This window comes from Typopeltis vanoorti, chromosome 25, assembly GCF_054136105.1.
Source record: "Typopeltis vanoorti isolate ZY-2024b chromosome 25, IOZ_Tvanoo_1.0, whole genome shotgun sequence".
Classification (NCBI taxonomy): Eukaryota; Metazoa; Arthropoda; class Arachnida; order Uropygi; family Thelyphonidae; genus Typopeltis; species Typopeltis vanoorti.
Genome location: NC_143573.1, coordinates 16524982 through 16550770, shown reverse-complemented (window position 1 = coordinate 16550770; position 25789 = coordinate 16524982). Strand labels below are relative to the sequence as shown.

The 25789-nt window shown below is 36.3% G+C and overlaps 2 protein-coding genes across 5 annotated transcripts in view; one reads left to right on the top strand and one right to left on the bottom strand.

The window, feature by feature from the left end:
- LOC150092574 (terminal uridylyltransferase 4-like) overlaps positions 1-21149 on the bottom strand; it is a 583753-nt gene extending 562604 nt beyond the window's left edge. For 2 of the 3 annotated variants that reach the window (XM_090414412.1, XM_090414414.1), the window contains exon 1: positions 20812-20945. The gene's annotated coding sequence lies outside the window, so the exon portion shown is untranslated. Of the gene's footprint in view, positions 1-20811; positions 20946-21122 lie in introns of those variants that run through there. The other variant, XM_090414413.1, reaches the window with a different exon arrangement.
- An 84-nt stretch (positions 21150-21233) lies between these two features.
- The window catches only part of LOC150092573 (uncharacterized), a 283311-nt gene continuing 278755 nt past the window's right edge, over positions 21234-25789 (top strand). For both annotated transcript variants that reach the window (XM_090414418.1, XM_090414417.1), the window contains exon 1: positions 21234-21649. In XM_090414418.1, coding sequence (XP_090270544.1) covers positions 21550-21649 — 100 coding nt within the window. In that variant the 5' untranslated portion in view covers positions 21234-21549. The remainder of the gene's footprint in view (positions 21650-25789) is intronic.

Here is a 25789-nt window from a genome sequence, read left to right as displayed (position 1 = left end):
TGTCTGTTAACCCATTTCTGCATGTGAGTTCTTATCAACTTCTCTAAAATCTTCACCACCACTCCAGAGATAGTGATAGATCATACATTGGTTTTTGTACCACCCTTGTATGATGGGATTATCATACATTCTTTCCATTCCTCTGGAATCTTTCCTAAGCTGAGACTCAATTTATATAAACATGCCAAGGGTCAAGGCTTCAGCACATGTGCTAAAGGAATGTTTATATCTAAACATTCCTTTAGCACATGTGCTGATATCCCATCTGGCCCTATTGCTGAAGATATCTTATATCATAGCTGTTGACCTCATTTTTACTTCTATATTTACAAAAAAAAAAAGAAAAGAAAAAGTGACTTGCCTTTACTTCAACCTGTATTTGCTTAAATGTCACTTTGTGAGACTCCTCTCACTGGACGGAGGGGGGAGAAAAACAATAAGCTTACAAAACTGATAACTGCATCACACTAGCAGTGAGTACAGATACTGCTACCAATATATTATTATTACCCAAGACCCCATGGAGTCAAAGACTCATCTAGAAAGCCCTTTTATCATACACACAGCTCATCATACTGCACCTTAAACACACTCAAATTCTCTGCAGACACCATACTCTCAGGCAAGGCATTGCAATCATTCACAACTCTGCAGGCAAAAAACTTGCTTCTCACTCCCCTGCTCACACCCTCTTTATACAGTTTCCAGGGATGACCTCTGGTTCTCCCCTGATCTCCCACTATTCTCTGTAGAACTTCTCCACCATTGATCCTATAACAACCCCTTACCAACTTGTAGGTCTCTATCATATCTCCCCTCTTCCTCCTATCCACTAGACTCTGTAAATTGCATCTTCTCAATCTTTCCTCATATTCGATATTCCAAGAGATCAGAAACTACCTTAGTCAGTCGCCTCTGGACCCTTTCCAACATCTCTTCGTCCTTTTGAAAACCAGGTGACCAAATCTGGGCATAGTAGTCCATGTGTGGCCTAATCAAAGCCTTATACAATGGAACAAGAATCTCCCTATTTCTACAAGTCAGTGTCTTCTGCATCATTTCCATTAGTCTTTGTTGTCTTCACAGTTTTGGCAATGTGTCCCCTAAATGTCAGATCCTTATTCACTATCATTGCAATATCTCTTATTTTCTTCACCTCTGACAATATATCCCCACCAAGCATAAATTCTGCATCCCATCTTTGTTTTCCAAATTTTAAAACCTTACATTTTTCAACATTGAATTCGCATCCCCATTCCCGTGCCCTATTCTCTAACAACATCTCAGCAGCTATGGTGAGTAATTGAGAAAATAAGCTTCATGATGGAAAACATAATATTTTATATTAGCCGTCTATTTTTTTTTTTTTTTTTTTAATTGAACAGAAAACTTTGTTCTGTGATTATGAAAATAAACTGTGAAGGGATACTGAATAGATGCTGCACACTGTTTAAATGATTCAGAAAAGAGTGGGAGAATTATTAATGCCAATTTTGGTGACTAACGACCATAGAATATCTGTAGAAAATGAAAGGAGCAAAACACTGAATGTCTGTGTGAAAGAGAATGAAGTGGTAAATGATGGATCATTAGTAAGTCAGTATTGGTTTTCTTCTACATGGAGTCAAGTATATAGGGAGCACTTAGAGGCACTACCCCAAATGTGAGGAATTCACTGACTAGACATTTTTGCAATTTATACAGAATTAATGGGTGGTCAGAGGTAAAGTAATATCTTGAATATAAGAAAAAAAAAAAAACCTAATTTTATGATGATGATGACGAGGCAATAAAAACTGTATACCATGAAAAATTTGATGTAAGATATATCCCAAGAACAAAAATTTCATCTTCTCTAGAGAATAGAATGTTATTAAAGGTAAGAATGAAGAATGTTTTTTTCATGAAAATGAGTTTTACTAGCACTGAACCCACTGAAGAATGGTTTTCACACCACAATTTAGAGTTGTAGAAAATGATATCCTAGAAGTTTTGGCAATTTGTACAATGCAAATGCAAATGAAAACAAGAGGACTGCAGTGCAATGCAAAGTCATCAGCAAAACTATGGACTGGGCTTGCCACCAAATGAAAAGGTTTCATGTATAGAAAGAAGAGAGAAGTGAAAAAACAGCCCTGTGGAATTCCAGTAGTATTATTACTTTGATGTTCAATTAACTAAGTTCGCACAGAAAGAATAACAAGAAACATGTAACAATATAATCGAATCTTAATATTTTCCCAATTCAAAATTTATCCAAAGGTCTAGGAATCAATAACATTGTAAAATGTTAGATTTCCCTAATAGTGCTGTTCTTCTGGAGTTGAATGACATGGTGTTATGGTAGACTCAGCTTTTCCAGTTGTTTAATGAATGCTCTTGCTATTGGCCCTAGCACTCCTATGACAATGAGAACTGGTGTTGCTCTTTTTTCCAAATTCACTGAATTTCAATCTCCATATCTCTACCTGGTCGATTTTGCATGCACTTTGCCTTCTAATCTACTATCCCCTGGTACTGCCACATCAATAAACCACACGTGTTGTTTTTCAATTATAGTAATGTCTGGCATATTATCTGTTTGAACGAAAGTCTCATAATATCTTTCCATTTTCATTTTCAATATCTTTTTTCTACTCTCATTCATAAGAGATGCAACTCTCTCTGCTGTTCATGTTCTCAAGGAGTTTTGCAAGTTGGGAAACCATACTTCTTACACAAACACTAGTGTACAGCTTTTGCAACCAGACAGCCTTTATTTATAGTGAGTATGAGCAATCTCTGATGAGCAAATGAACAGCAGATCTGCGGTCCCTTCTTAATCTCTGAACAGTTGGCATTTGCTACCCTAACAGATCTTTTCAATTTTTGCAATCATTGCATTCATTTTTGGTGCGTTCTAGAGCAGCAAGTATTCTGTCGAATACTTGCTGCTCTAGAACGGTCTGTTTCTTGATGGTGCCCTGCTGAAGTCAATGCTAAGTTAATTCCATAGTTAATATTTTCCCAATCTTCGGATCTATTCCCATATACATTTTCACTATTACTCCAAAATCCATTCTACTTATGCCATATCTCTCTGCATATTGACCTCTATTTCCTTGTCTATCTTAATTCATGTTCTCTCACAGTGCTCCTCTCTCCAGTCACAAACACTTCAATCTCGCCTGTTCAACTCTCTTACTCTTTCACATCACCTTTTACTTCTTCTGATTTCTTGTTCATATTACACTCCTTTCTATCAACAACCTCCAGCTGACTCAAACCTAATCCACCAAATCAAATTCATCATTTTTATACAATTCCATCCATCCTTCAAATGCATCTAACACATTAACAATCTGCACCAATTTCACCTCACCCAGTTCTGCCAACAGTGCAAAGTTAGTGCTGCACAGAAAAAGATCCATCCACCATTTCATATTATATTTTTGTAATAATGTTTTCATTACTATTTATTATTACCTTGAGTCTACTGTAACCTTTAGTTCGTTGCAGTATGACATTTGCTGTCCTTGCACCAATAACCATGAATGGACAAGGGCAGACCAAGGATAAACTGGATCACCAATATTAAGAAAGCTTCTGAGATCAACAGCCTTCAAGATCTTTCAAGAGATGCAACTCCAGACAGAAAGTTGAAAACCTGTTGCAGAAGTCATGGAAGACAAAGGAACTTTAATAAGTAATAACATTACTTTTTTCACAATATTAAAGTAATTTTTCACAATAACTAAATGTTATCTTTAAATAACATCTAGTTATTGTGAAAAACAGTAATTTTGGTAATTCTGGTGCATTGCATGTGTTTATTAAAACATTAGTCTCAACAAACATGAAAAGTCATCAAGGCAGTATGTTTTTCAACTTTTTCACCATCAGCACTATTACTGCTTATCAGCCCTTCACACACATCAGCACCAGAAGATTCATGGGAACATCAGCAAGCTATCTGATGTCATCATCATATATGGATAAAATTGAAGGCACAAATTATTATAAACAGAATAAATAACAATAAAGAAACAAATTGTGAAAAAAAAAACATTCAATCAATTGACATAAAACAAAAATTAAGAAGAATTTCTGTTTTTAAATATGTCATTTAAAAAAAATAATAATAAATTCAGGATTTAAAAAAGAAGTGATTTAAATGAAAACACACACACACAAACAGAAAGAGAGCGATTATTTTTACAAATTTTATCAAGGTTCCTAACAATACTTCATACATCACATAAGAGTTCTGAGGCTAAATGATGACATGCTTCTAGATTCCATTTCCAATATTAGATCCTTCTTTCTCTATCATGCAAAAAAAAAAAAAAACTATACACCTAAAGTTTTTTTTTTTTCCTTTAAAATTTCCAGATAAAACTGTTAAGATCAGATCATTTGTTTTCTTCAGGTTCAAGAGTTTTCAAAATTTTTACATCATCTTTAAGATTTATAAAAATACTGCTGTGTTTCTAATCTAAAAAAAAAAAAAAAAAATCCAAATTTTTTAAGAAAGTTCTTCAGCTTTTGTGAGTCAGCATCACTGACAACAGACTGGTTCTTTCTCAACCCTCATCTGCACCTCAGACCACATATAAATTCTAGATATATCATATCTATCAATTTTGTAACTTCATAAAATATGATTCCTTTTAACAGAGCAACACTATTTAAGAATAACCCATTTGTCCACAAATTTCTTCTGCTCAGAAGTAACCATAAATATAATTACATCTGCACCACATGTAAACAGAAGAGCCATGTTAATACTGTAGCAATACATAATAGTTTCTTGAAAAGATAGTTATTTTTTGATGACTGACAAAGAGCTAAAATAAGTTTGGGATACATCGATAGAAGACTGCATACTCTGCAGGAGGAACTATACTGGAGGAGGTTGGGGAAGCAAGGGATATGAGGATGAGGAATGACAGAAACCTGAAATTCAGGGATCATATTGCAAAGGTGGTGACAATAACCTAGAGGATTGCTGCAATACTGAGAAGGATGCTGACATGCAGAGATAAAAGAGTTGTCATTCCATTCTTAAATTTGGACCGCAAGATTTGAAGAGGATAAATTAACTGTAGAAAGGGTGCAGAGCCAGATAACAAAGATAGTATCAGGACTGTACAATTTTAGTTATGAAGACAGACTGAGGAAATGGGGACTACAGAGTATGGACAGAAGGAGGAGAGATGATATGATTGAGACTTTTAAATTGTTGCGAGGTGGTTACAGGGCTGACAGTGAGGAATTCTTTCGCTTGGTGGAATAGATGTAAGGAGCAAGGACAAGGGGGTCATCACTGGAAATTACGAAAGGAAGTTGTGAGCAAGAGGGTGAAGAGTGGTTTCTTTGCATGGAGGGTGGTAAAACCGTGGAATGCATTGCCTGATAAAGTGGTGAGAGCATGAACAGTCAATGAGTGGTATGATAAACTCTGTGTTTTCTACGAGCCTCCCACAATGAATCTTTTGACCCCATGGAGGCCTGAATCATAATAATAATAAAAATAATAATACACAATTCAATTTCAAATATTATATATAATCTATTTCTTGTAGGGAACAGGCACTTAAAAGTTTTACTTTTTTTTTTTTTTTTTTTTCATTTATAGAGTAAGAAAAAGAAATTAACAGATGTAATACTGGACATTTACATCATATTCTGTTTTATAGGAATCTATATTAACATACAAATATACACACATGTTCATAGAAACTGCATCACCTTACATAAATATAGTTTTTAGCAGTTAAATGGTCATTATCACTGGTTTATCATTAGATTTTTCATTGCATCATCTATCATTACCACATTCTTCTTTAAAATTTTCTAGTATCATTCTGTCAATACTCGTTTCTTTTAAGTCTTTCATAGTAATTACTCCAGACATCTAGGATATGCTTAAGTTTTTCATGTCACCTTTATCATCTAATTCCTTTTACACTTTACTTTCTCACATTTCTAAGCATTTTCAATAGCCTCTAGAACATTTTGCTATCTTCCTAATTTTAATTTTCTATATTCTTACCAAAGTCATTCCATGAAAAACAGTGAAAATATTATTTATATTTATTGTAAATAATATCAGTCTACTTGCAATTTCCTTAATACAGATCAGTTATTAATAGCCAACGTATAACCTTACTGCCAGACTTGTTATTTATCATCACATTATTTCATAAGGGGTTGCCTCCATTTCCTCCTTCTCTTAGGATGAGTTGAGCCATCCAAATGAGGATTAAGTATGTATTTCATAACTGTAGAACCGTGTGTGTTCAGTTTGCCTGTTCTGGGGAACAAAAAACCCAAGTTTCCGGGTAAAAAAAAACCTCTACCTCCATATGAGACTGGCTAACTCACCTTTAGTCAAAAGAGTCTAGATAAAGATTCCTCGCATTTTCTATGGGAATCGAACCCAGCCGTTTCCAACCAAAGGGCTTCGTCTATACCAACTGAGCTACATATGCTCTTATTATCATGTTAATGATATAGGAAAGGATTTATGGCTAGATATTCATGTTTACTAATGATGCAAAATTAGGTAAAGTAATAGTTAATGAAGACTTTGGATAACATGCAGAATGACTTAAACAAAATGAACAATTGACAAAAAATAATGAGTGCCAGTTTATTGAGGAAAAGTGTAAGATTATGAAGCCTGGAAAGAAAAGATTACAAGCTGTATATTACACTGATGAGAGTGAACGAAAGAAACTGATGAGGCTAAGGATTCCTGGATGGGTTGAAGTTATGAGAAAATAAAAAGTGATCATGACAACTCACAGTATTACCTCGTGAACAAAGTCTATCATACCACTCCTTAAAATCATCCACAGTCTGCACATTCACCACCCTCTCAGGCAATGCATTTCACACTCCTACCACTCTCCATGAACAAAACCTACTTCTTACCCTTTTCTCACCAACTGCTTTTGAAACTTCCAGGGATGGCCCCCTTGTCTTTGTTTCTTTCTAGCATTTTACCATATGAAAAATTTCTTCAGTGTTAATACAATAATAACTCTTCAACAGTTTAAATGTCTCGATCATATCCTGCCCCCACCTCTTTGCCTTCTATCCACCAAACTTTGCAGTCTATCCTCATAATCAATGTTGTACAGTTCTGATATAATTTTTGGTATCCATCTCTGCACCCTCTCCAAGGGTACTTCGTCTGCTTCAAATTTCAGTGACTAGATCTGAGCAGAGAATTCCAGATGTGATCTGATCAAAGCTTTATGCAATGGGACTTCAGCACAGTGATATCTTTCGTGGTCAATGTTCTCCTCAACATAGTTGCAATTCTCTGAGATATCTTCATATCCTTTGCAATATATCCTCGGAAGTTCAAATTTATTATTATTTATTATTATTATTATTCAGGCCTCCATGGAGTCAAGAAACTCATCGTGGGAGGTCCTTAGGAAACACAAAAGACTATCATACCACTCCTTAAATTCATTGACCATTCTTGCTCTCACCACTCTATTAGGCAATGCATTCCACGGTTCAAACCACCCTCCATGCAAAGAAACCACTCCTCACCCTCTTGTTCACAGTTTCCTTTCGTAAATTCCTGGGATGGCCCCTTGTCATCACTCCCCGCTGTTCAACCAAGTAAAAAGAACTCCCAGGTGTCAACCCTGTATCCATCTCTCAACAATTTAAAAGTCTCAATCATATCACCTCTCCTTCTATCCACCAAACTCTGCAGTCCACATTCCCTCGGTCGATCCTCATAACTAGCATTGTACAGTCCTGAAACTGTCTTTGCTATCTGCCTCTGTACTCTTTCCACAGTTAATTTATCCACTTGAAATCCTGGGGAAAAAATTTGAGAGCAATAGTCCAAGTATGGTCTGATCAGAGTCTTATACAATGGAAAAATAACTCATTTATCTCTGCAGGTCAGCGTCCTTCTCAGTATTGCAGATATCCTCTGGGTTACCTTCAGCACTTTTGCAATATGCTCCCTGAATTTCCGGTTTCTATCAATCATCATCATCCCCAGATCTCTTGTCTCCCCTACTTCCTCCAGTAGAGCTACTCAAATCGAGTATGCAGGCTCCCACTGATGGATCCCAAATTTAAGCCATTACATTTTGCTGCATTAAACTGATACCCCCATTCATTTTCCCAAAGTGTCTAGTTTATTCAAATCCTCTTGCAGGGCTGCTACATCTGCACTATTACTGATAACCATTCCAGCTTCACATCATCAACAAACAACTGAATATCCCCTTGCAATCCATTGACAATGTCATTAATATAAATGTTGAACAATACAGGCCTCAGTACTGAGCCCTGTGGAACCGCACTTGTAACCTTCTGCCTCCTTGATATTGCCCCACCATACACAACTCTCTGATACCTATCAGACAGCAAATCTTGAATCCAGTTGACTAACCTGACATTTAAACCCATGTGCTGCAATTTAAATATCAGCTTATCATGTGGCACCCTGTCAAATACCTTTGCAAAATCAAAAAGAATGTAAGTATATGCTTTTCTCTCATCAACTGCTCTTGTCACTTTATTATAAAAGGCAATCATATTACTAAAGCAACAGTACCCCTTAACAAATCAATGTTGATTCTCACAGAAAACATTAACCTCGTCTGCCCAATGCTGTATACAGTCCCTCACTAATTTCTCAAAGACCTTAACAACTACTGATGATACACAAACTGGCCTATAATTAGACACTTCCCAGTCTGCTACAGCTCTTATGCAATGGTACTATCTTGCCTTCCTTCCTTCCATTCCTTGGGTTTATTATTATTATTATTATTATTATTATTATTCCTGATACCTCCAAGGAGTCCGAAGACTCATCGCGGGAGGACATCCTGCAGCCAGACTTTTATTGAATAGTCAGGTCAACAGAGCTATCAGTTCTTTAGCACATTCTCTCAAAACCCATGGTGAAATACCATCCAGTCCCACAGCTTTACTGACATCCAGAGTACTCAGTATTTGAAACACTCTCTCCTCTTGCACCTCTAAACACTGAACCTGCCCTATCCCTCTAGTATTAAAACAGTCTTCTCCAGGGTGAAATACTCCAATAAAGTGCTCATTGAACAACTCCACTATGTCCTTTGCATCAGTCACTCTATTCCCATTTTTATCCCACAATGTCATTCTTCCATAATCATTTCTCCTCCTACTGGCCACATAGTTAAAAATTCCCTAGGATTTTCTTTGGATCATAGTGCCAATCTCTTCTCATATTCTAGTTTTGCCTTCTTCACCATACTAGTCACTCTCCTGGCCTGCATCTTATATTCTTTGTGCATCTGCTCTCCACCCCTCTCCTTATATCTCTTCCATAATCTCTTTTTCACCTGCAGTTCATGTTTGATATTGTTCGTCATCTACTTTACACCAAATTGTATCCTCTTCTTCACTTGTGGAATACAGCTTACTACTGCTGCTAACAAATATTCCTTCACGATTTCCCAAGCACTAATGATATCCTGGCCTTCCAATTCCGCACTCAATGGAACTGCCCCAAGTTGATATCTAAGACTATTATAATCACCTGTAATTATAATAGTCTTATAATTACAGGTGATTATGGGATTATAAGACATAATTCCATATATGATTCCTTTTCTTTGATACTCCTGCATGTCTATTCATCTTCCAAGTCAAAACCACACGGCCACTCTCTCCAACTGGTGGGAGAGATGTCATCTCAGTTATTATCAGCTCTTCTAATGCCATGACCAAATCCAAAACTCTTGAACCTCCTGTTCCCTCTATTACATGTTGTCTTAAGACATTTGTCCCTCAAGAATTCTAAAAATTCCAATCCCTTATTACTACATGTATTTTCCTCTTCCCAGATTATACTGCTGTAGTTAAAATCTCCAAAACAATCATTCTTCTTGCACTTGCCAAGCTCAACTGCCTAAACATCTCCTGCTCCCCACCCTCTGTGCTCCTTGGTTTGTAGCAACACCTTACTAAATATCCTGTCTTGGCCACTTCTACCTCACACCATATGCTTTTAAAACCATTAGTGTCACTGCCTTCCAAAGCCTCCAATCTTAGAGGACATAAGTCATCACTTATCACAAGCAGCACTCCACCACGTTTTCCTTTCTCTGCCAAAAAATGCTGTACCCTGCTACTTCAATTCCTGTTATTATATCAACTTCCATCAACCACGTCTCCGAGATCCCAATAATCTTTGGCCAGGCTGATGCTATCAGCGCCACCAATTCATCTCCTTTATTTCAGATACCTCTGGCATTAGTATAAAGCATAAAGATGTTACTGCTTCTATACTTATCATTATCCTCTCCAGACCCCACTGGACTCAGTGTTACCTGATGTCATCCCCCTTCTCCCAAGCACCCATTCCCACAAGAGGTCACCTCTGCTACCATCTACCCTGGGAATTCTAGTTTTCCTGCATTAACACACCAACTTGTTAAAAAACAGCAATCTCTCCAGATGCCTTCATCCTTCCTCATTCAAATGCAAACTCTTGCTTCCATTCTGTCCTCAAATGCCCTCCAAGCTTCCATATATTCCAATCCTCTCTTCTGACACATTCTGGCTATTATGCTATTCAGTATTACTGCTCTCCTGCTCAGCTCATCACTATCACACCTGGGCAACACACACACAATCTTTCCTCTCTGTGTTTTCTTTTGTACAACTTCAAGCAGGAATCTCAGATCTCTCGCTGCCCGATTTACATTGCCTCTCAAGTGATTCATGCCCATGAAATGATTGTGATGCACAATCATGTCGTACAACTTCAGAATCTGGGATTCTTGCTTGAAGTTGTACAAAAGAAAACACAGAGAGGAAAGATTGTGTGTGTGTGTGCTGCCCAAGTGTGATAGTGATGAGCTGAGCAGAAGAGCAATAATAATGAATAGCATAATAGCCAGAATGTGTCATCCTTTCACCCCTCTTAATTGCCATAGCCACACTTTCTATCGCCCTCCAGGCAAACACTCCTCTGGCATCCTATCTTGCACATCATGGATCATTGAGTCTCCATCTAGGATGAAATATTCCAATAAAGTGCTCATTGAACAACTCCACGATGTCTTCTGCATCAGTCACTCTATTCCCATTTTTATCCCGCAATGTCATTCGTCCACAATCATTTCTCTTCGTATTGGCTACATTGCTAAAAAATTCCCTAATACTTTCTTTGGATCATGTCTCCAAATCTAGATCCACAATTACCCCAATATTCCTCGCTTCCTCCAGTATAACTCCACTAAGTGAGTATGAAGCATCCCATCTGTGGATCCCAAATTTTAAAACTTTACATACAGTTGGGTCAGATATGCTCATTTATTTGCTCACCTTTCCAGCTGTTTCAAATCTTCGAGGTATACAATATGTCATTGCTGTTAAATTTTTTCTTAAGTATTTCCCCATGCACCAATGACTCCCCTTCCTTTAAATTCTTTCATCCATTTACTGCTGCAAGCTGGTTTCTAACTCTTTGATAGTTTCCTGCCTAACTCTGCATAACTTCCTTCTGTTTTGATACCTTTACATGCCTATGAATATTCATCTTCGAAGTCAGGACTACAAAGTCACTCCCACCAATGGGGGACAACTATGTCATGTCAGTCACAATCAGTATGACCAAATCCAAAACTCTTGATCCTCAATTTCCTTCCATCACATTCTGCCTAAGAGAGTTGTCCCTCAAGAAATCCAAAATTTCAGTTCTCTTATTACTAAATGCTTTCTGTTATTGTCGAGTCCACTGAAGAACTTCTAGATATGACCGTGGATCTGTAGAACTGCTCTGGCAATCTGTTTAACTTTGGTGGAGTAGAGCTTTTCTCTAGGATTATTGTGAATTTTCTGGAGCAGCAGCAGCAATTGCTGGACAAGAATAAATATGGACAGGTGTTAGTTCAATTCCTGGACAGTTTTTGCATGTTTCATAACTCCTACTACCATCTGGCTGAATTTTCATGTCTTTAAAATGTCCCATCCTTAGTCTGGTGATGACTGTGGTTATGTCTCTATTTTCATTAATTTCACTGATTTCATTCTTCTTCTTGATAGTTTGTTTTACCAATCTTATTTTGGTGACAGCATTAGCATCAGTTAGTGATAGTGGATGTAATTTTTGAGGTAAGTATCTTGCTTCTTTGGCTAGTCTGTCTGCTCTTTCATTGCCATCAATATTTACATGGGCTAGTATTCATTGCAGTGTGCAGTTCTTATTTTTCAAATTTAAAGTTGTTAGTAGTTCATGAATTTCCTGTGTGAGTTTTTGTTTTTCCATTTTTTAATGCCTCAAGTGCATATTTTGAGTCGCTGTAGATGGTTATTCCTTCTGTAATGTTTATTACTGGATTTGAGAGCTGTTTGTATGGCTGTTAATCCACAAGTGAAGTTTGAAGTTATTCTGCCAGCTGTGGTTTTGATTTGCATTTCCTCGCCTCCAGGTAGAGTTAGAAAACCCCCCTGAACCTCCTTGGTTGAGTGCTTCATCAGATTATCCATCAGTGTAGGCAATGACATGGTTTGGATTGTTTAAGTGATATATAGTATCAAGTCCTTTTCTTTTATTTTCTTGCTGTGAATCCTTTTTTGAACAAGGTTCGAGGAGATTTAAGTTTATCATTGCCATCAATATTTATACAAAAATGTGTTTTTTAGTAGATGGAAAAGAACGGCTCTTTGCTTATTTCAATGGATAGGTGCTCTAAGTCAATCTGTTTTCTAATTTCATGATGATATTGTAATGTAGATGATCTGTTTAGTCTAGATTTTCTTGTTCAGGCATCGAAAGTCCTAAGTGAGATGTGATCCTGTTGGTGGCTCCTGAATCTGTTAATGAATTTAACTGTGGAGAGTTTTCTTCTGTCTTCTAGTATATGAAGCCCACACTCTTGTTGAGCTTTTAAATTATTTGTGGATGAGACTATGATAATTTTTGCTGCTGATTGCACTCTGTCAAGTTTTTCTTTTGAGTTAGTATAAGCTGGAGCCCAGATTAATGAGGCATATTCCATAGTGGGTCGTATGAGTGCCGTATATGTAGTTTTGTCTTCGGTTTTGCACCCCACTTTGTTCCACAAAGCCTTTTGATGATATTAAACTTTTTAAGAGCTTTATTGGATATATTTGTAATATGAGTTGTAAATCTCAGTTCAGTATCCAGAGCTAGGCCTAAGTATTTTGGAGACTCTGTTTTTTCTATTTTGGTATTATATATTTTGATTTGTGGGTTGTAATTGTGTCTATTTTTTCTATCAGTGGAAAAGATGCTCAGTTTTTTTTTTCTGGGTTTATCTGTAGTTTAAGTTCCTTTGCCCATTTTTCCAAGTCTTTTATTGAATTATTTAGGACTTTTTCAGATTGTTGAGGATTACTGCTTGCATGCCAGATTGCTATAGCATCTGTATAGCATGCGATTTTTGTGTCATTTATTATGTGAGGATGGATATTGTTCATATAGATGAATTTGTCTTAAAACAGAACCTTGTGGGACTCCAGCCCAAGTTCGATGCATGTTGGAATAAATCCCTTAACTTTTACTTTCATTTTTCTTCCTTTCATGAAATCTAAAATCCAAATTAATGCATTCCCTCTTATTCCTGTATCGTATGCAATTTTTATTAATTTTTGTCTCCAGACACGATCGTAAGCAGCTGTGAAATCCAAGAATATTGCTGTCGTCTTCTTTGGTGGTTTTTCTTGAAAGCCATCTACGACTGATTGGCAAAGATAAAATAATTGATCTTCTATACTGTGTTGAGACCTGTATGCAGTTTGGTAGAAGTGGATCTTGTTGTTTTCTAAGAGCCAATTCATGAGTCTGGTATGTATTATTCTTTCATTTAGTTTACAGAGAGTGCTAGTCAAAGCTATTGCAGTCACTAAGGTTTTTGTTAGGCTTTAGTAAGGGTATAATGACTGATGTTTTCCAGATTTTTAGTAGTTTACCTTCATTCCTGACTGATACTATGTTAAATATCTTCAGAAGGCAGTTTTTGGCTATTTTTCCCATGTTTTTAATCATATGTCCAAAGATAAGATCAATTCCAGGTGAATGATCTTATCTTTGGACATATGATTCTCATCTTCTCTGCCATCTTCTCTCTGCCCAGGTTATATCTCTGTAGTTGAGGTCCCCCATGATGATCGCTCACTTTGCCAAACTAATTTGCCTAAAAACACAACTTTGCGAGGAGCAGATTCTTTGCATGGAGAGTGGTTGGTGAGTGGAATGCATTGCCTGAGTGTGTTATGAACATACACACACTGAATCAATTTAAGGCACAGTTGGATGAGCGCTGTGTGCAATAGTGTGTACCTCCCATTATGAGTCTCTGATAATAACAACAATAACATTTCCTGCTTATCACCATCTATATTTCCTGGTCTAACATCCCCCTAAATATCTTGTCTTATAAACATCTATCTCACACTATCAAAGTCTTTCCACTGAGATTCTCTACTCTGAGAGTGACAATTTATCTCTTATCATGAGTAACACAATAAACTATGTTTACCTTCTGTATCCTATATGATAGTTGCCTGCATTATAATTCCATATAACTTCCTTCTGTTTTGGTACCTCCACATGCCTATGAGCATTCATCCTCCAAGCCAGGACTACATGCTCATGGTCATGCTCACCAACAGGGGGCAACTATGTCATCTCAGTCACAATTATATCCTCTGATGCTATGACTACAACTATTGGTGAGCAATGGATATTGTAAGAAAATGGTACAAAGAATACTATTCTCTACTGCTCCACAACAGATCCCTGACAATTGCTACAGAGTCTCAGTTTTCATCCCTTATAGTGGCAAACTTTCTCTCAAAATCACCAATCTCCTGAAATCTCATGACATAAGAGTGTCTTTCAAGCCCACTGTGATTATACGAGCTCTGTTATGTTCACCTAAAGTCCCCACCCCTTTCAACAAACAGGTGTGTTGAAAGGGGTTTGTTTACAATGCTGCATGTTCTTGTGGTTGCTTACATAGGACAAATATCTAGAAGTTTGGAAATTGGACAAAAAGAACATATTAGAGACATTAATAAAAAACAGAGAAGATAGCTCACAGGCCTAGCTTTCCACTTCTCCCACACTCACTACAATAACGAATGGAACAAGAGCTACATGTCTTACATAGAAGACAACTTCAGTGCCCGACACATGGCAGCTTCTATGTGTTTCTATTTTTTTACTTTTGTGTAACAGTTCCTACACATTCAGTTTTAGTTATGTAATGGTTCATGTTTAGTGTTTATTGTATTTTTTTGTTCTTCCTGACCCAGAAGAAGCCACTAGTATACGTGGCAAAACAAGTCAGTTTAATCATCTATATTATCAGAACATATTAAACCCAGTATTAGTTATCATTTATCACATTCGTTTTTTAGTCGAAAAATCTATATATTCATCATATGCTATAATACCCTTCAATTTCTATCCCTCTTAGAACATCCTCTTTAGTTAACCAAGTTTCACTGATACCAACAGCCAAAGGGAGACTGAGTCAGTCAATGCCACAAATTCATTCCATTTATTCTTAATGCTCCTAGTATTTGTATACAGAAAAACCAGTGTATGGCCAGTATTCTTATAGACATCATTACTCCCCTCGTACTCCACCTGGCTCTGTAATGTAGTGTACATCCTGTCATTTCTCAAGCCACTATTTCCACATGAGCCCATCCCTGCAACATTCCACCTGTGCAATCTAGTCTCCCTGTCACAACACACTCACTTGTTCAGAAAACAACAGTCTCTCCAAATGTCTGTGCTCTTCTGCATTCAAATGTAATCCATCTCTTGCATACAGTTCTATTTTTTCTTCCAACATACTGAAGGGTTCCACATATTCCAGACCTCTTTTCCTGCATACGTATTAATGAAACTTCAAGATAACTGATCAGTCACTGTGTATCACACAACAGTAACTAAGCTTCAGCAAAGCTATATAGTAAATACATGAATCTTATTAAGCATGAAATACAATCTTATTGTATTTTTTTGTTCTTCCTAACCCAGAAGAAGCCACTAGCATATGTGTCAAAACAAGTCAGTTTAATCATCTATATTATCACAACATATTAACCACGCTACCGGCCAAGACGTCTATAGATGTCAAGGTTATCGTGGATGCAAAGTGCATATTAAAACTGTAATACCATTGATATTACATTGAAATATATGATGGATACGAAGCACATGCAGATGCGTATTTGATCCATCATGGCTGGTGAGGTGGTTAAACTCAGTAGAATAGAAATAGATATAAATTGGCGACATGAATTGGGAAGGGGGAGCGAAATGTGTAATTGTATGACGTGTGACCTACCTCTTAGTATCAAATATTACTTGTGACATACTGTATGGCATGTGATCTATTAATGCACGTCACGTATGAAGTGTAACCTACCGTAGGAGAGGACACATCGTGAGAGGGGATGGACTTGGCTGTATATATATATATATATAAAGGCGAGCTACTACTCTAGGATCTACTCTAATGATAGCAAATGTCACATCATGAGAGGAGATACACTTGGCTGTATATATATAAGGGAAAGCTACTCGAGGATCTATTCTATAGATAGTAAATGTAAAGATGTGAAGCCGAGTATTTTACTCAATCATCAACAGTGAGGAGAGTGCAGTTATCTGGCTTCAAGAACAGGGTGTTTTTCAAGATGAAGCTGCTACACCTCGGTGTACAAGATTGGGATGTGGTGGAAAGACAAAGATGGTCATTCAAAAGAAGAGAAAGCGAGGTGGGACCATCACCAGCTATCCTGGGTTCAAGTGCAAGAGGAAAGGGTGTTAATCAATACAATCGGGTCGTCGTTTCAACAACTTCTTCACTTACTTAGATAGCCATGGCCGAGCTTACAGCAACTTTTCTGTATGGAGTATTTTGGAGGTTGCGTTTCTGTGGTGTAGCGACCTGCCTATTGCACAAGTGGAAGAACTTACTGGTCACTGCCACCAAGTGGTAGTAACCTCTGCCGTGATGTCCCCTTTCGACTTTGGGAGAAGAGAGACAAAATGGGAGGACCTGGCACGGTTATTCAGATGGATGAAACTCTGCTGCAAGGAAAGCAAAAAGGCAATCGACGGAGATATTGCTTCTCAGGGACTGTGAAACTGCACACGTGGAAGATGTTGGCAGTTACGAGAAAACTCTCCTTCAGGAAGTGCCTCCTGGATGGAGAAATTATGGCAGAAGGATGGAAGGGCCAAGGATTTTTGGGCTGGTCCAGAAACATTCTGATCGGATTATCGGGCGTTGAGATAGACAGACTCTTCTCTCCATTATCAAGGCGGAAGTTGCACTTGGAATCACCCTCCATTCTGATGAATGGTTGGCTTACAGAGGCTTAGAAACTCATGGCTATGTACACCAAACTGTAAACTATATTGAAAACTTTGTTGACCCAATAACTGGAGCACTCACCCAGCTAATCGAAAGGCTGTGGGGAGATCTGAAACTGAAGATGTTGAGAAAAATGCATGGGACAACCCCCAACCTTCTGCCAAGGTACCTGACTGAAACCTGGTGGCACGGAATTAACCCAACAAACAGATCTGAAGCATTCATTTGAGACATCAAGGCTACATTCAGCAATTAATATATACAAATCCTGCCAACAGTGTAATGTAAATAACATAGGACAATAAAATGTTTCATTACTTTTAATTAGTATATTCGTTGATATATAAATTGTACATACTTGATACTAAGCAGTAGGTCACATCTCATACGATTACCGTGAAATAGCCTAAAGACACCAGAGAGTAGTTTGCCTTTGTACTAAGGCAAATTACTCTTTAATCTGTATATTAATGATACAGGGCATGATTTAAGGAGGAGTATTCAGTTGTTTGCTGATGCCGCAGAACTGGGAAGGACAATAGTTAATAAAGGCGATGTAAAGATCCTGCAAGAGGATTTAAATAAACTGGAAGTGTGGGCAAGGATAACAGCTGTCAATTTAAAGTGAAAAAAATATATCATGCACTTCAGAATGAAAAGATTACATACTACATATTACAGTGATTATACTGGATTGCAGAAATTGATGAGGTTAGAGATGGAGTGATGGCAAAGAGTTGAGGTTCAAAAGGCATACTGCAAAAGTTGGTAAAACAGCTCAAAGGATTACTTGGATGCTAATTCAACATGTAGAAATAGAGAGGTTATTATCCCTCTTTATAAAGCTATATGGCTGCATGTTTACTACTATGCACAGATTTGATCATCTGAGTTTCCTGAATATGAGAAGGCGATAGGTCATCCAGAGACAACTGACCAAGACAGTGGCAGGAATATGGAATGCTTAAATGAGGATATTTGGGATATGTGAGTAGGTTGCAAAGTTTAGATGACAGGCAGAAAAGAGGGGCCACTCTTTTCTGTCTCTAAGAGGGAAACTTATAAATTACTAAAGGAGTTTGAGATTGATATAAAAGAAATTTTTCAACACAACATGTAGGGAGAGAAGCAGAGGTCACCTGTGGAAGTTGTATAAGAGTGTGGATAGTAGAGGGTGTGAAGGACTAGATTTTTAAACTGGTAAACTGTGTATTGCTAGACGTGGTTGTGAGTGTTCAGATAGTGAATGAATTTAAGGAGGTATGATGTGTACCATGAAAATAATGGTAGTACAGACATCCCATAAGGATTCTTCTGATTTTGCAGTGGTGCCAGTAGTAATAATAATATACAATCGTGCACTATCCCAACTAAAAATATAACTTTCTAGAATGTAATATTTGCAATCAGAAGGGTAAGGAGTTCTGATTCCTTATCCTTATTAGAATCTTATCCTCTGCAATAATGCAGAGGATAAAAAAATTAAAATATTGCTGTGAAACACACAATAGGATGAGATTTCAGAGTCAGGACTAACAAAATACAGTGCAAATTTGATGAAAATGTAAAGTTTTAGAAACATAAAATCAAATAAAATTTAACTGCTCTTATGCAAGGGATGATCTCTAGCCAAAATTATATAAAAAGTAGAAAATTTCACAAGACATACAATTAGTTTCACCATATTAAAGCTTGAGAAACAATTCAACAAGATGGCATCTCACTTTAAAACTGGTATATAGAGTGGAAAATGCCTAAACACATGCATTTTCTCCCCCCCCCCCCCGACACACACACACATTCTTTAAATACAGTTCACTTTGTGTTTCTGGAGGAGTGATAAAGATTTTGGAAAACCTTGTTAGGGCATAAATAGAGGAGGAGGACTAATGGGGGAAAAAATCATTATGGAGACAGCATGGGCTTTTACATGCGAGTTCATATTGAACTCACATGTTCATATTGAACTCACATTGTCAACAGATCATATTAGATCTGTTGACAATATTGTTGTCAACAGATGTCAGTATGTCAATATGTCTGTGGTTTAGCAGTTTTGTAGAAAGCTTCCACTATTAAAATATGGTTACAGCAATATTAGAAAAAAAGGAAAAATACTTGTACAGCAATGTTGGTATAAAATTAAGGAGAATGAGAATGACTTATACGAGTTTATCAGAACTTTCAGTCCCCCTCGTACAGTTGTCATTTGGACAGGAAAACAGTTATTAAATGATAGTTTATTAAAAGATAAAGTAGTGTGTTGAATGAAACCTAAAATTTCAGACAGAGCTAAGTGGAATTCCAAAGAAATACATATTTTTCAGCTGCTGCTGTTTAATTGATATGTTGATAAAATGTCCTGATAATACCAGTTTAAATTGAGAAGTTCACTGCTGCAGGCAATGGAGTTGTGGAGGAGACAGTGTCACAAGGAATTTCTGCAATGTGGCACCAGAGAATGTTTAAATAGACTGATATTATGAGTCAATAAATGTTAAGGTGTGTAGTGTTAAGGTTTTGATAACAAGAAACAGAAGGCAATAATTGAATGAATAATTGGTAATATTCAGTAGACACACAGAAGCACAATGATCTCTCAATTATGTGACCTTCTGCTAACTTCTAATACTATAATATGCATTGTATCTTAAGTTATCCAACCCTTAATGTGATGGATAAACTGCTGTATCAGATACAAATTACACTTGGCTACTGTATGCAGATGTTTTGAGGTAACAAACATATACAGAAAAGGGTCCAGGGCAAATACCTCCAGTGTTATCAAGTCTCTATAATAGCTATAATATTGATTAAGGGAACATGAAGAATATAACAAATAAAAGCAAGAGAAAAGATGACGGAGATATAAACTAGTAAATGTAATTAGCCATAAGAGTAGAGATATTTAACAAGATAACAGATGGTGGAATATGAAGAGGTCATCACTGAAAGCGTTTCATGTTACTTGAGGGTAAGGGGATAAATGTTTTGCGCCACAAGCTGGAAATTGGGATGATTTACAGAGGGGATGGTGAACACATATCTTACAAAAACTGAAAGCCACTTATGACAGCGATGCTACCGTTTTGTGATAACGCATGATAATAATACCAGACACTTTACTGGCGCGCGCGTGTTTACACCACAAAGTTTTAACATGAGTTTTAATTTACTTGTTGTACAGTTAAATATTATTCCGTTATAAGCTACAATCAAATTTTGGCGGTTGGAATAATTATAAACATTCTGCTCTACATGAAGAGCAAACCCGATCGCTGCAGGTATATAATTCACTTTAACAAAAAGTCTCTCTCTCTCTCTCTCTCTCTCTATATATATATATATATATCACAAACAGCAATGTGTTATGTGTATTACAGGCAAAAATATATATGCAGTTATCAGACTGGCATTGAAAACACGTTACCTTTGCAACGAAGGCCAGAGATTTATATATATTTATAACGAAAAATATTATAAATCTTTGCTTTACGAAGCAAATAAACTATAAAAAAAAATATTCATTCTAAAAGTCTTTTGGACCGATGCCTACATCATGCATATATTTCGAACAACCATTACAAAACAAAACTTTTTTTTTTATTATTATTATAAAGACGTAACTTGCAGTATGAGAGCAAGAGTATTTGTTGAATTGTTATTTTGATAATATTCTAAATTAACTTGGGCTACATCAAGCAACTACAATGTTCATATTACTTATTTTAGATCACTTACATGTTAGAACCTTCTTTTCATATATAAATAATTTTCCCCCACGTAACATTTTTTTTTTTTTACAAGATTGTAGTTTCTGGTGCGAGACTACTTGAAAATGTCTGCCTGCTGATAGGTGTATCGATGTATATAAAAATCGAGTAGTGAAATAAATAATATTTTAGTTTAATTATTCATTAAGTTGTATAGAATTTTGATTAATGCATATACGTTGTGTATATTATACGATAAAACAGTTTATGATTATTGATCATAACTTTAGATTTCAATTAAGAAGTTTCTCATCTGCTTAGAGCAAGTTGGGCCGAAATGAATATTATATACAGATCTTGTTAGCTGAAGAACGGAGAAAGTAACTATAAGTGCCAATGATTTAGGAGAAGTTTATACGCTTTTAAAAGTGCACGCTTTCCACTCTAAGGGGAAAATGTTGCCATCTTCGGGTTATTTTAAATCGGTACCATGCCCTTTCTACAACAATGGGCTGTGTGAAAGACCTCACTGTCATTTTAGGCATGTGAAACGAGGTAACGAATTAGCAATGACAAGTTTGTGTTGAATTATACATTAAATGCTACTTAAGTCTTAATAAATTAATAAAAATTTGGAGTTGCAGAAGTGTGTGTGTGTGCGCAGTATATTCTTTGAAGGGGATTACTGTGTTTTGAAAAAAATGAAAATGTGTACACATGTTTTTGATTTTTTTTAATCCTTCCTTAGGCAGAAACTGAATAATTACTTTAATAATAAATATTCAGTAAGATAGCTATAAAATCTTCTGGTCAGAGTATTGGAGAAATAGTTTTGGAATAGAATACTGGATTGTGTTGACATAGGATTCTCTATGATGATGGTGATCAGCATAGGTTTCTGAATAGCAAGTCTTGTTTTAGCAATCAGCTTGCATTTTATGATGTGATAAATGTATTGGATAAGAGAAGTTTATATTATGCGATATTCTTGGAATTTTCAAAGGCATTTGATAGATTGCCACTCTACAATTTGGCATATAGCTGCAGAAGATGATATTGAATAACAGATTGGTTAGATGGTTTCCCTCTCTAAACAGTACTTACTGGTATTGTTTAGAGAGGGAAATTCTCTAGTATTTATTGTTTAGAGAGGAATATGTGATAGAACAATGCCCCTAAGGAGGAAGGTGATGGACATAAGATTCTCAGTAGCGATTAGCATGTCTCAGCATTCTGTTCTTGTGTACTTTAATGTGCTTATTTATTAATATTTCATGTGAATTGACTTTGGATCTTTGATTGTTTGCCTGACAATACAAAGCTTCAGGGAATTATAAAGAATATTGCTAATGTTAATTCCATTCAGAAAGATTTGAATAAAGTTTTAGTGTGGAAATATGAGTGTGAATGTAGTTTTAATAATAATCAATGTAAGGTGCTGCACTTTGGAGGTGGAACTGTTTTTCAGGAAGTAGATGAGAATTGGGATCTTGGGTGTGATGATTAATGGTCGGTTAAAATTTTGAAGGCATGTTGCAAGTATTCCAAAGACTTCACATCATATTGTTACTATAAGAAATACATTGACAAGCAGGGATAAGGAGATAGTGTATGAGGTATTGGTATCACACATGGACTGTTGTGTTCAGATATCCTCATCTAGTATTCATTGTGATGTGAAAATGCTAGAGCATCCAGAGATGAATTACCAAAATAATAGAACTCTGTAGTGTTAGTTTTGCAAAGTATTTGAGGGATTGCAAAATCCCTCAAACACTTTGCAGAGTTTGTTGAATTGAAGAGAAAGAGCTGATATTAATTATCATTACATGACACCTCCAGTGAAGTCCAAGGACTTGTCAAGGAGGAGGACACACAACTTACTGCCTCTGGTATATAATCCACCAACTACACACAAAGCCATCTTCTGTCCATCATCATTAATATTCTTTGAGAGATGTTTAAATTAGCAAGAGCATTTTGCTCAATTAATATTGAGGGGATTATAAAAAGGCAGAGGTGAGAGAGGAAGAATGAGAGCCATCACTGCAAGTGGTGTGAATGTGCGGTGAAGAAGGATTGTTTACTTAGAGAGTGGTGGATGATTGGAACACATTGCATCAATGCTTTCTGGGTGAGGAGAGTATAAATTATTTTAAAATTCAGTATGATAAACATATTGGTAGTTAAGCAGGCCTCCCATGATGAAATTGCCGACTCTATTGAAGTTTATGTATTAATTGTAATATGCCAAGCTTCCTTTCAGTTGACAGAAAAACTAAAAGCTTTAATTATCAGTGATTTGAGAAGTGTACATCCTTTTAAAAATGCTTTTGATTGCTTTTGATTTTTTTTTTAATGTAAATATTTTTGCTTTAACTCTGAATCAAGACATTTCAAAAGGCCATGTAAAACACGTTTTTATTAACAACTGAATTAAATTTCTTTTATTTATAGGAAACAAGATAATTTACTGGTAATGGTTTCAAGCAAATCCCAGTTACATATACACCATTCACAGAAACCCCAAAAATCATTTCAGGCATTTAAACTGTGCTACATATGAGGGTGGTCTGAAAAGTTCTCGACCATAGATGGCAACACAACAAAATCGTAAAAAAATATACAATTTTTTTTTTTTTCCAAGTTGGTACATCTGTCATAAGCATCCATGTGAAATTGCAAGTCATTCTATCAAGTAGTTTGTTTTATACAGCTGTCTGAAGCAAAAGTGTTTTGGCAATGGTAAAATTAAGGGATCTGCACTATGAATTGTTGGAACATCCACCTTATTCCCCAGATTTGGCTCCCTCTGACTTCTATCTCTTCCCCAAAACTAAGACCCTTCTTCGCTGGTCAGCGTGTTTTCTTCAAATGAAGAGGGGTTGCAGCTGTAGAAGGGTATTTTGCAGATCTTACTGCGAGCCATTACAGGGATGGAATAATGGTGCTGGAGCATCACTGGAATAAATGTATTAGTCTTAAGGGAGATTATGTTGAAAAATACAAATAATTTTGAAATTATAACGTTTTTTCATTGTTAGGCTGAGAACTTTTCAGACCACCCTTCTATATTTTTTCACATAATAGAATAAAGAAGAAACATGAAACAACATGCACATGGTGTAAGAAACATAGAATATACTGAACTTTGCAAAATGTTCAGGAGAAAGATAAGAAAGGATATAAGACATTTTAATATGAAAATGATAACAGCATAAAGAAAGCAAAAAAACTTCTTCATAATACAGGTAATCTTTATATGACAGGTGTAGAAGATGAAAATGGAATACTGATTACAAACAGAACAAATATGTTGGAGATTATAGCTAAATTTTATCAAGAATGATATACAAATAAATGGAAAGTAGTAGAGAAAAGGATACTGAAAATTATAATGAATATACAAAGATAATGAAGTAAAACATAAACTTTCAAAAATGAAAAATGGATAGGCATTTGAACTTGATGGAATATTAATAAAAATGTTAAAAAATTGAAATCTCTTGCATATAAAACTAGTGGAATTGTATATATATATATATGATATTTGTTAAGAACAGAAAGAACCCCTAAAAGTCAGAATACTGGAAAAATTATTTGCTATATAAGAAAGCTGATAAAACTGACATAAGAAATTATAGATGGCAGAATAAACAATATGTTAAATTTTCTTCATTCAGAAGAACAGGCAGGTTTTAAAACATCCTTCTCAACTTTAGATGATTTACAAGCCTTAAGTAATGGAAAAAACAAAGGAATATAATATAACCAGTTTCTTTGCTTTTCATAGATTATGAAAAAGCCTTCAACTCAATAGATGTAAAATTTATATATACAGGGTGTTCGGGATAAATTTGACATATTTATAATTAATTATATTTTTCCGTAAGTTACATGTATTAACACACACTTCTCTTCATTTAAAAGTTTGGACCCTTCTTCATTCATATACAAGATGTCAGAAAGGATGGATAGCTGGAACCCACCTGAATCATGGAAGAGAATAACTTGTATCATGATGATTCGTGCCCGCCATCAAAATAAGGATATTACGACTGCTGCCCAATGCTCCCTGAATACAGTAAAAACAATCAGGCATGAACTAGAGACTTGCAATGGTGACTACGAGGATGTAGCAAGAAGAAAGATCCCTAGCAGACGATCTGATTGCGTTCGTACAGCAGAATTCCTCGCAAATCTGCAGGAACAGGTGTTGAAGAACCCTGGCATTGGAATTCGGGCTTTGTTCGTGGAGTTGCTAACTGTAGTCAAGCCCTGGATAACAAGGGTAGCCAATGGTAGGCCGTATGTATGGCAGCAGGATTCGGCCCCTTGCCACACCTCTGGGAAAAGTCAAAAATGGTTGTCTGAAAATTTCTACGACTTCACCAGTCCAAATGTTTGGCCTCCAAACTCCCCAGACCTTAACCCCATGGATTATTTTGTATGGGGCGCAGTTGAAAAAGACACCAATCGCACTTCCAGTAATACAAAAGCCCAGTTAATGGATAAAATTAAAATAGTTTTTGCAGCCCTTCCCAGGGAGACTGTAGCATCAGCTTGTTCGAGGTTCCGAAGCAGAATTGAAGCTGTGATCGATGCTAATGGTGGTTATTTTGAGTAAATCTTGTTGATAGTATTGTAATTAACTCTGCCTGTAATGTTTTTTTGTCAATTCATTAAATTTAATAG